This window comes from Anneissia japonica, unplaced genomic scaffold, assembly GCF_011630105.1.
Source record: "Anneissia japonica isolate Jap-2015-1 unplaced genomic scaffold, ASM1163010v1 scaffold131_len961581_cov171, whole genome shotgun sequence".
Lineage (NCBI taxonomy): Eukaryota > Metazoa > Echinodermata > Crinoidea > Comatulida > Comatulidae > Anneissia > Anneissia japonica.
Window position 1 is genome coordinate 2,878 of NW_022750285.1, and position 12,484 is coordinate 15,361.

At 35.3% G+C, this 12,484-nt stretch overlaps 1 protein-coding gene across 1 annotated transcript in view; it reads right to left on the reverse strand.

Annotated features, from left to right (window-relative positions):
- Positions 1–236: 236 nt before the first annotated feature.
- LOC117121316 (alpha-N-acetylgalactosaminide alpha-2,6-sialyltransferase 3-like) overlaps positions 237–12,484 on the reverse strand; it is a 59,849-nt gene continuing 47,601 nt past the window's right edge. Inside the window, exon 5 of the mRNA XM_033266463.1 lies at positions 237–2,412. Within this exon, the coding sequence (XP_033122354.1) occupies positions 2,061–2,412 (352 nt within the window). The 3' untranslated portion in view covers positions 237–2,060. The remainder of the gene's footprint in view (positions 2,413–12,484) is intronic.

Consider the following 12,484-nt stretch of genomic DNA (forward strand, 5'->3'; position numbering starts at 1 on the left):
TAAGAATGAATAGCAATACAACGGACCTTTCGATTACAAAGCTAGGGTGTCCAAGTCTCAAGCGATTGGAATTGTTCGTGTGTGTTCGTGTGTTTGTAAAAAATAAAATTCTCAACGGGACGGACCACAGATAGATAATGATTTAGATTTGCGGACAAACATAGATCTTCGAAGGTGTCTCGGTATATAAATCAAATAAGTTGAACAAACAAACAAATTGTACGATACACAGCATCTTACCTGTCATCAGCAAAGGTGTTTTTATTATCGAAAGCACCATAATTTCATTATACAAAAAAATGAAATTCGGCCTATAATACTCGTTCAGATATAGACATAGAGCAATAATATTTCACATAACTTTAACCATTCGAATATACAGTGTAATGGTTATGAATTAGGTATGTTTTTAAACAAGCTACACCAAAAATGTTAATCAATAAATAAAATGTTTATCAAAACTTCTTCGCTGCTATGTACGACAATGTGTATGTTCTGAATACACTGAAAGTGTGTTTATGTAATGTAAATGGACGAGGATGATGATGATAACAATAATAATAATAATAATAATAATAATAATAATAATAATAATAATAGTAAACAACGATCCTAATGATAAATAATAATAACAATATGCAATAGGTAATATTATAGCACACTATCAGATTGTATGCGACAAAATAACAGTGATAACCATATTTGGGTAAAATATAACATCATTAGGGCCATATATGGGCATGTGCTCAGACTTCGCCATCTTTACCAGGTGCACCATACCGCCTTGATCAATATATTATCACAAACATAAACTCTGATAGTGCGGACAGAGCTTAACTGTGCATAGTGCAGACAGAGCTTAACTGTGCATACCGTAAATGCTCGAAGACGCCGCTCTCGAATAAACGCCGCACCAAACATTATTTTTTTTTTATCTCTAAGCGCCACGGCGCTTAATCGAGAATATATATATTACCCTATGTGTAATGAAACACTTCGAGAAACATGGTTTTAAATGCAACGTATAAAGTGTTAAAATGAATAACACAATGAAGACACAAGCATTTCTTTTTAAACGTTTATTTACGATGACGTGGGACATATGATTAGCCTAGAACCAGGGAACAGTGTAATTTAACTGTCCCCTGCTGGAACTACAGGAATAAATAAATAATTTAAATAAAAAATACGTGAAGCCAGATTTCCACTAAGCGAATTTATTTGCGCAAATTGAAAGCGTCATTCATGCGCATGCGCATTAACATTTCTATAGGCGTTTTTGCTTTAAAAAAATCGGTAGTTCGAACTGTTGCTACTTTTGCGAAGCGAAAAATTCGCAGCCAATCAGAATTCAGGAAGCGAACCCACGCTTTCGATTCGCGCGAATAAATTCGCCTAGGGGAAAACCAGCTTAAGATAGGCAACATAGATTCTGGCATGGAAAGCGCCATGCCAATATTCTTTTTTAAGCACCGCTCTTGAATAAGCGCCGCACTGAAGCCAAAATGTGTAAGTGAGCATTTACGGTAAAGCAGTATAAAAGAAGTAAATGAATGTTTTTTCTGCAAGTGTCAAAACTTGGATGCGGCCCTCAATGTTGTTTAAAATAATTAAAGCAACAGAATCTGCATGATTGGACAATTTTACAATATGATCCCAAGGTGTCATTTAACTTGATCAGTGATTACGAATGTAGTGTACAGTAGTTAATCCGTAAACAGGGGTGACGCCAGTGCCCAGAGTCTACCGTCGAGGAGAGTTGTCTCCCGCCTCTCCCCCCCCCCCCACCACAACAAAGATATATGATTTTTTAACATATTTGCAGACTCTAATATCGATTAAATAAAACTGTAAAACTCCTAAATTATCATTTTTCAGGGGCTTCAACCCTAGAACACTTTTGAAAGATGTTGAGCGACGCCCACTTTGATCTCGTCGGCGACATTGGTTCCCTCGTCGGCACCTCGGACGCCCACACCCCTCAGTCAGACAAAACTTGCGCCTGTGCGTAAAGTAAATAAATACATTGAAAGGTAATATAATACAAACAAGCACACAGTTTAGTCTTTCCTTATGTTCTTCTGTCTTGTCTTTAAATAAGCTCGTCTGGCGGCTATGCGCTTCTTCATCTTTTCGACTAATTCTAATCTACGAAGTTTCCCGTTTCTTTTCGATTCACCGTATATTTTCAAAAACGGTGTTTCAACATGACTACTGTTCGTAACGACTGCTTCCCATGACGGATAATGGAAAAATATATTAAATTTCTTCGCCCATCGAGCAAAAATCGCCTTTTCTGTTAAGAATTTATGGCCAAATAGGATTGTTTTTTCACTACGATTATAGTACCAACACTCTCTTTTTGAATCAGGATCATAGTAATGGTATGGAGCTGTGTCGTTCGGATGATTACTGAAAACAAAACAAAAAATATATGAACATTGATCGTAAAATTATTAAGAAGGTCATGAATGGTCTGAATACGGACCCAACAGTTACCGGTACTTTAGTTACCGGTACTGAAAACAAAACAGAAACAATATGAAAAGAACATTGATCGTGAAATTACCGAGAATGTCATGAATGGTCTGAATACGTACTTTAGAAGCAGTTTTCATTTTTATATTTAATCTTGCGCTAAGTCCCTATTTCAATTTACAGCAAAGAGGGAGCTTGGACCTAAAAGAGTCAAAAAGGGAGGTTTACAGTCTCTTTTATGGATTACCGAGTTCTGAACATTGAGAAGAGGCATATCTTCAAGATTCTGCACTTCACTCTTCAATCAACAACTCCAACTAGCTTTCATGAAACACAACTGGTCAACCCTCCTTAGTTCGCAGTCTTAGGCCGTCATCTTAACCGAAACTGAGAGAGAACATCAACTGCTGTGTATGTAGATAAAATGTTCTCTGTTGCTTCGGCACAACTTTGGAACAGGCTACCTGGCGATTTACAATTTCTTCATTTTTTTTTCCCCAAGACGATTGTTTTGAATTTAGATTTTTGTCAAAACCATAATATTATGGCATGCTGTAAATAATTTACTGGCGGGTCTTGCACCTTACATTTCCAGTGGAATGGTTTTAGATGTTCATGGTGGTCCTGGCCCGGGATTTATCAATCTCAGCTTAGCAAATGTCTTAAGTCAAAAAAGTTAAGATGTCTCTAATAAATATTTTAAGCTGATTTGTAACCCAATCTTAGCAAAATCTAGGCTTAAAAATCGTCTTAAATGGCGCCAACGTACAATCGACTTCCTAATTTTAAGCAATTTTTAAGCAAAGCTATATGGATAAAATTGACTTAAGCAAAAAATTGACTTAAGACGAATTTAAGCTGATTTCTAGTTTGATAAATCTGGTTTGTAGGTTATTTTATGGTTTGGTGGTTTTTTTTTTTTGGTTTTTTTTTGTTTTTTTTTTTCAATCATTTCACTCCGCTAATGTTTATTCTCTGGTCATCATCATCGTCATCATCATCGTCATCGTCATCATCATCATCATCATCATCATCATCATCATCATCATCATCATCGTAATCATCATCATCATTATCATCATCATCAATCGTCACCATCATTATCATCATCATCGTCATCATCATCATCATTAGTATCAGTGTTAGTCTCAGTATTAGTATCAGTTATTAGATTACACGCTTGTCACCGAAAGCACCTAAAACACATTTTAAATATAAGATGGCCACATGTTATCCACAAAAGATAGGCCTAATTAACAGCACCTCTACATTAGCGTATTTCCAAATTAAGGTGAAATATGTTAGGACATAATAATACTAAGGTTTCATGAAAATGCACCGCCAATGACTGCTTTAACGTTTGCAGTGAATAGCTCTACACCTTAATGAATTTGTTGAATCTTATCAATGACCTCGCCTGTAGAGGATATATTTGAACACTTATGATGATATCGTAGGTTAAGAGAATTGTCTTAAATAGAAAGAGATGGTCAGATGTGTTTTATTACTTCGATGAGAGACTTTCCAGAGATTTAAATTATTATTTTGAAATTTCAGTTGTTTAATAGTTATGATATTTATATACATATACTGTATGATATATATATGATTTTTATCGTATCAATACATATATGTACACACACACACATATCTGTCTCTTATACACATCTGAACATTGATCGTGAAATTACCGAGAATGTCATGAATGGTCTGAATACGTACTTTAGAAGCAGTTTTCATTTTTATATTTGAAACGAGGCCTAGGTTACTGGCTAATGGTGCTGCTTGGGATGCTCTGATTCACATGAAACATGGCCTAGAACCTGTTTTAATGTTTTATTTAGTCTGGTGTACATTATGAAGGTACAGTGAAAGTGATAGCACTCTTCCTTTGCAGTCCTCGTGAACGGTAAAGTCACTGTATTTTATTTCATATTGTATTTTTCTGCACAATTTCGTATACTGCGCTTGCGCATGTATACTCTATGCTGGTGTAGTGGAATTCTTCTGTAAAATGGAATGTGTTAAGGTTAATTTAATCAGTTGCCTGATTTCATTTGATAGGCATGCCAAGTACAGTGTGAATGTAGTGTTATCAGGGAGTTGGTAATTGGCACTACGTGTTGACAGATGACCAAGGCTGGTAGCACCTTATCGGATAATGGACTATGTTTACAGCAATTTTGACCTATTTTCTGCAGTATACTGTAGGCATGCTCCTATCAGACGCCTACGATTTGTTCTATCTTTTTTATCTGGGCTTACGTTGGGAACAATTAGGAAGGACCTCAACTAAAGAAACCTCGATATTTTCATCTCTTATCTCAGTTGTGATTATACCACTCCCTGGAAACAATATTTCATAAGTTTACGTTTGACTGTTAATCGAGAAAGAGAAATCACATTGGTGCAAGTCGAGTGGCCGTCTTGGAGTGGGGGCCTGCGAAGCGGCGTTGAATACTTTTAATACGCTGCCCAGGGTTCAGTTGGTAAGTCCTTTCTCGGATATAATCCAGAAGACCAGTTTACACTTCGGTACACTTCAAAGACCCCCGTCACATCTTTCTTAAGCATTGTTAAGATGCTTTGGTTCATTTCAGCTCACTTTCACTCGTAATAGAATGAGGTGAACATAAAGCTACTAAGATATTTCATGGTATAATATGGCTTTAAAGTTTATCAAATAGTATAGTTGCGTATCAGTGGAAATTATTAATTTCACTGTGCCCTGATTATACTAGGTTTAAATTTAACCTAAATTTAATATTGTTTGAAGTTTAGGTGAAGATGGGGCGCGGCTAGAAAAGCCAAGACAGCGGCATTGTTTCTAGCTTTAGTAAAAGGAAGCCAAGACAATGGCATGGTTTCCAATGTGGTGAGAAATGTGCTACTTTGGTTTAGGTCTGATTTAAACAGTGAAAAGTCATATCGCTGATAACAAATCCGGTATCTGGATGTACGTGTTTGTAGATTTCTATAGCTCATGTGGTCCGCCTGGAATGCCAAGATGGTGCACTGGCTATCAATTCGGCTTTATCCCAACTTACACGATGTTTTCGACTGTCGATTTCGTAACCAGGCCATCTAGTTCTTCAATGATAGACTTAGTTTTTCTTTCAAATGCAGTATAATTAATTGTTCATCACTTCCTGAACTATTAATTCGGATCATGTAATTGTTGATTTGTATCTCTCTTTGAAATTACCTAAGGCCGATATCTTCTTATCTTGAGGACTGCGATTCTTCTTGGTCCCTGTGGGGTGATTGTTTTCTGGCTACCATTTCTGATAGTGTACCGCACAAATTTATTACTACACGTAAAAATCAAAACTGGTTCACAAAGCAAATTCGCATCGAAATGCGTAAACGAAACAATCTCTACAGTCGTGCCAAGAAGTCTGGCTTGCCTGAACATTGGTCTAAGTGTCGTAGAACTAGAAATAAAGTTGTTATGGAGCTACGAATTGCTAAACGAAATTATTTTAATAAAATTTGTGACGATTTAACTCCAAAGTCTTTTTGGAAAGGTATGAATAATTTTACTAAAAAGTGCAATATTATTCCTGATCTTATAAATAATGATATTCAAGCTACTTCAAACGTTGACAAAGCTAATATGCTGAATAATGTATTTTACTCATATTTTAATTTTGATAATGAATCCTATTTATGATGTTATTCCTGTACCATCGTTTGACGACTTTTGTGATATTTTATGTAATAGTGAAAACGTTGAAAGTATTATAATGAAATCTAACAATAATTCTGCTAGTGGTATTGATGGCATTTCTAGTTTTATGATAAAAGAAATGGCAACCGTAATTTCACCGTCTCTTGCTAGGATTTTTAATAAGTTCATTTTAGAAAGCCATGTCCTTTCTGATTTTAAAAAGTCTAATGTAGTTCCCATCTATAAAGATGGTGATTGATCGTCTCCCTCAAATTACAGACCTATTTCTCCTCTCCCAATCATTAACACAAATTTTTGAAAAACATATATATACTAAACTTTTTATTAACCTTACAACACTTGATGTTCAATATGGTTTTAGGCACGGTAGATCTACAGTATCCGCTTTAGTCACTTAATAAATGAGTGGCATATCTTACTTGACTCTGGCATGGATGTTAGGTGTATTTTTTCGAAACTCTGTTCCGTTTCAATCTCTTCTCAATCATTTTTATTTAAAAGGGATAAACCCAGCCTTAATTGGCATTGTAACTATAGTTACCTTAGCAATCGCCTTCAACGTGTGGTGATTAATGGATGTCATTCTGAATGGGTTCCTACTACTCTTTCTGGAGTTCCACAGGGCTCCATCTTTGGACCGCTTCTTTTTCTTTCTTATATCGATGCTATTATTAAAACTCAATTTTACACTTCCAAACTAATTCTATTTCCTGATGACATGGTTCTCTATACCCCACTAAAACTTACAACTAAAGAACCCTTTCAGAATGACATAAACAAAGTTACCTCTTGGGTTTCTGAAAATAATTTAAAACTCAATTCGAAAAAGACAAAGTTCATGTTAATTTCTCGTAAGTTCAATCGTCCTAACTACTCATTTAAACTTAACGATTATTTAATTGACGAGGTTGAGACTTATAAGTATCTCGGAGTTACTACGGTATATCTGATGATCTTAGTTGGAAATCTCATATTGATATTATTTGCAAAAAAAAATCTAAAAAAACTTGTTGGCTATTTGTATAGGCAGTTTTATAACGAGTGTGATTCTCGTACACTTTTGAAATTATATGTTGCTTTAATACGACTACTTTTAGAATATGCTTGCCAAGTCTTTGATCCTGTTTATTGTAATCATATTATTCAAATAGAATCTGTACAAAGGTTTGCATCTAAAGTTCGTTGTAAAAATTGGGAAATATTTATATAATGATAGGTGCAGACTAATGAATATTAAGACTTTGAAATCTAGACGTTTATTTCTCAAGCTTGTAACTCTGTTCAGGTTTGTTAGAAATTATCATTTTTTTAACCCCTGGCACTTTAGTTGAGCCTGGCCGTCGTAGTAGTAGTAAAAATAATCATTCTAATTCATTTGTAGTCTCTAATTGTAGGACTCGAGCTAATCAGTCATCATTTTTCCCTTCGACAATAGCCCCGTGGAATAGTCTTCCTAACCATATAATAATTCTCATTCCGTTTATCAGTTTAAAAACTTAGTTTTATCTCATGTTTCTTAGCTTGTATTTGTATGTCTCTATTTTTTATAATTGTACGTTTATTGTTTGTTTGTGTTGGAAGGCCTTTGCTATTAACTTAATGTTATTTGGTCTTTCCTGGGCTGTTGTAGCTCGAATTGTCATAAATAAATAAATAAATGTTTTTGTTTGTGGGAGTGCAGGACTATAGATGATTTTTGTTATTCCCATCTTCTAGCGTGGCCCCTCACGCTCAGACAGAGAATACTGACTCTTGTCATATCATTTATTTATTCGACCAAAAAGATACTGTAAAAGAATTAGAACAAACAATAAAACAAATGGTCAGGAAAAACTAAAGCGACAAAAGTCACCATGACTCAGGAGTCAGTAATTCCAACATAAAATAAATCTATATATTATATACAAGACATAAAATACAAATAAAATAAGACTTCAAAATGGATAACAGTCATTAAAATGAAGGTTTTAAAATTTTAAATTTTAAAATTAAGTGGGAAAATTAAGTAATTAAATACTTTATATAAGAAACCGACACATTGCCAAAATTGTTTTTAAAAGGTTAATAAGTGCAATACATTTGATTTGATGGTGATGTTGATAATAATAATAATAATAATAATAATAATAATAATAATAATAATAATAATAATAATAATAATAATAATAATAATAAAATACTTTTAACCCTAACACCCTAATTGCAATTTATCCATTGTTTAGTTTCCCCAGTCTCTTTATCCAATCAAATAAGCATTTTCTGATAACCTGTCGTATTTTGTAATAACCTTATCGTATTTTGTAAAGTCGAGACAAGAGGCATTCTCAACAACAGTTCTTTTCAGAATTATCTACGTGGTGTACCGCAAGCATGTAATATAGTCAATATAATAATTTCCTCTAGTGTATAAATAAACACTGTTCAGTTCATGGCTTGTTAAACGTTTGTACAAGACACTGTTACCAGTTACAGATGGATACATAGTTTAGCTGGTTGAGTTACATAATTTTTCTTTATTCTGTAATTGTATAGTTCCTGCATGCCAAGAAGTAAGCATAATATTTATCCAGAGGTGACGGAACTAGAGGGTTATGGAGAGTAATGTGTGACCGGAAATGGTCTGCAGTCAGTTGGTTGTTACCATGCGCCAGTGATGTTGGAGTATATAGTACAGCAATATTAAACTATTATGTAGGCCCTGTCTCTTATACACATCTAGATGTGTATAAGAGACAGGTAAACTTCTTTACCATTGCCGAGACAGCGTACAGTACAGTGCCTCTATACACATTGGAATGTTAAATTACGAAATTACTGTACTGGCCTAGGCTAAGTATAACTTGATTTCATGTATTCTATATGTTTACAGATCGAATAAATAACTGAATTAAAGTTAAATATACAATATGTAGGATTCTGAAATTTGTTATGAGTTTGTTGGGTACGACGGTCAATAAACTTCGATTCGTACCTGCTACCAGGGCATCTCACGAGAAACTTGCTTGGTTATTTACGACTGAGAAAAATATAACGGATAGGAATGATGGCTGATAGGGAGCTCAATAATACTAAACTGAAGACTGCGCTGACGAGGCACGAGTAGGCCTACAATCCGATGACAGAAGGTAAGGGCTAGTAGATGAATTCATAAAGTTGGTAAAGTCATTTCAGGATCCAAAAGGTAATTATAGTCCCTACAGAATATTCAATCAATAGAAGATGATGCAGCGTTTGAAATAGAATATCAGTGGAAAACCGGAAGGCTTAGTTAAGTGTTCAGGAAAACACAACGATGATGATGCCGTTGTAGTAACGAAATGGAGCATACCATTACAAATTTACAGGTCTGAAGCTGAAAATGATAAACCTACAACCGAGGCAAATGTACTAACTGAACGAAGGTCCAGAGGACCCGACCTAAAAAATTATTCAGTACATAAATATGAAGATATCGTGATGGTATCTACGTAAGCCGGTTAATTGTCTTCGACGTTTCCTTCTTTTAGCTTCATTATACACTTTTATAAACGGTGTAGCAACATGAGTACCGTTCGTAACTACTGATTCCCACGATGGATAATGGAACATGATATTAAATTTCTTCGCCCATCGAGCAATAATCGCCCTTTCTGTTAAAAATTTATGGCCAGACAAAGTTCTCTTTTCACTATTATAATAGTAGGAACATTCTTGATTTGAATCAGCATAGTAATGATAAGGTGTTCTGTCGTTCGGATGTTTACTGAAAACAAAAAATCAATATAAAATAAAATTGATTGTAAAATTATTGAGAAAATCATGAATGGTCTCACGTACCCAACAGTTACTTTTTAAACAGTTGTTTTCATTGTTTTGTTTTTTTATTGAATTTTTTTTTATTGAACCTTCATCCAAGTCCCCATTTTAATTGTACAGCGAAGAGGAAGCTTGGACCAAACATAGCCAAAAAAGTGTGTGTGTGTGTGTGGGGGGGGGGATATCTTATGGATTACCGAGGCCTGAACTCGCCAAATAGCGGATACAGAACACAGCAGCTCGAATTCACATAAACCCCGATACTCAATGACCTCCAGTAGCTGCCCATTGAGAAGAGGCTTATCTTCAAGATCCTTCTCACTACTTTCTAAGCTATTTATCCAGCTAACTTACATCACACACACACAACTGTAAATTATTGTACAGTGAAGAGGAAGCTTGGACCAAAATTAGGCTAAAATGGGTTGTATTATGGGCATGCTGGATACCAGAGCCGAAATAATTTGAATACATACATTACTGGCAAAGAATCTGAGGCTGAGAAAGACATATTAATCACCATAAGTAAAGTTGGATGAGATGAGCAATCATGCAAGAAATTGGTGAAGTGGAGATAAACGAAATTTCTGGTAAGTTACAGATTTCAAGACAAATATTGCGGAGAAGAGGGTCAGTTGACAATTTGATTGGTATTGTTCAAGATCATGCAAAGCTGCATGGAGGAGACTGAGACAGAACGAGAACATGATGACAAGTTACAGACCTCTCGAATGCTGTAGTGTTTGGTGTGCAGTTCCAGATGCAAATAAATTTCTACAGTCTACTGCCATCTCCAAGGACAGCTCTAGCATTCATGCATGTGATTAAAACCCAGTAGTTTGTCGTAGTCTTCTTGTTACCCCAAACTTTACGAGAACCAAAATAGTCGCATGCACATGCAGTGAAACAGATGTGGCGTCGATGGATCAATCGAGCCATCCTTTCTACGTGAGAGTGATTTCCTGATGATGACATAATTAATGTCGAAATATTGAATCCCAAAACGATGGCGTGCATTTCGATACTTGGAGTAGGCCTATGCATTATACTATCTGAAAGTAGCTCGGTTTCTGCTACGTATTTGTCAATGTCAATATAACGTTAATATAATGTTAATGCATATAATGCATACATAACGCGCTTTAAGAACTGCTCTTCTATAGCCTATTGTTCTTTTTTTCCATTTAGGCAGGGGCGTAACAGCTGTGGGCTTTTACTGCTAAAAACCAGTGGGCCTGGCCTTAAAGTGCCCTGGGGTATTTATCAATATTGTTTGGCCTATACATTGGCCAAGCGGTGGCATTTTTTTAAGGAGCTCTAAACCTATCAAAATACTCTCTTAAAAAGTTAAAAACGCCAAAGCAGGCGAGGCTTTTCTCCTGGGTGTAGGGTCCTGAAGAAGCCTTAGCCAAGGGGTTCAGACCAACGCCACTGCATCATATGTGTGGTGTCTACAATGTTCAGCTTTCTCAATTTACAAAACAATTTTAGAGAGGATAATTCACGGCGGTTGATTTTTTTTTCTTTTTAATGGAGAGAGAGTGATTAATTGATTGATTGATTGATTGATTGATTGATCGCTCAACATACACTTACAATAATAAAATGATTTGTAAACGAATATAAAAAGTAATAGGCATCAAGGACAAAAAGTATCCAAACAAATTATTATTTTTTTCTCTAGTAAGGAGTTGTTGCTCTAGTTAGGTTATTGATTATTTATTTTATTTCCTGGTCTTAAACCTGTTTCTCACACAGATAACATGCCCTAATCTACATTTGTTAGTCAGTCTAAGAATCGTTTATTCCCAATATCATACTTTCTCACCATGATACCAGTTTACTCTGATTGGATAACTGCCTCATTTAAATAATTGCATATTAATTAGGATTTCTGGTAATTGTCTCTTTGTGTTATAGGCCCCTATGTATTATTCCTGATGATGCTTAAATCGAAACGTTGAATAGAATGACCGTGTCAATTTTTGGAGTGACATTCATACTATTTCAGGGACACCCATTAGGACAACAGAGTCAAACCAATTTTTAATATGGGTCAACCACAGTTATAACTCCCACTAACACTTCAGCATCTCTTTTCCTATGGTTCTCGATTCTATTTATCTATCTACTACAGTAAAACAAACCCTCCTCTGGAACACCCAAATTCAGAAGACGCCTAACAATTATGGTGACTCCTTTCCGTAAAATAAGGGGAATATCTTTTAACACTACGACCAACCCACTTTAGAGAACAACCCTGCTAAGGGAGCGGAGACACTTTCTGAGTGTGTCAAATGGTCAAATCAACACATTTTCAACTTCTATTAAGAAGACTTTTTTCTATTTATTTTATTTTTTTTTATCAAATAGAGGTACTCCTATGTAAGAGACGCCCCTTTTAAGGGGACACATTTTTGGATCAAAAGGTGTCTCACCGTATATCTATTTATTTGTTACTGTATTTCATTCGCATCCAACAGCGAGTAACATACGCACACATGTCTCTTATACACATCT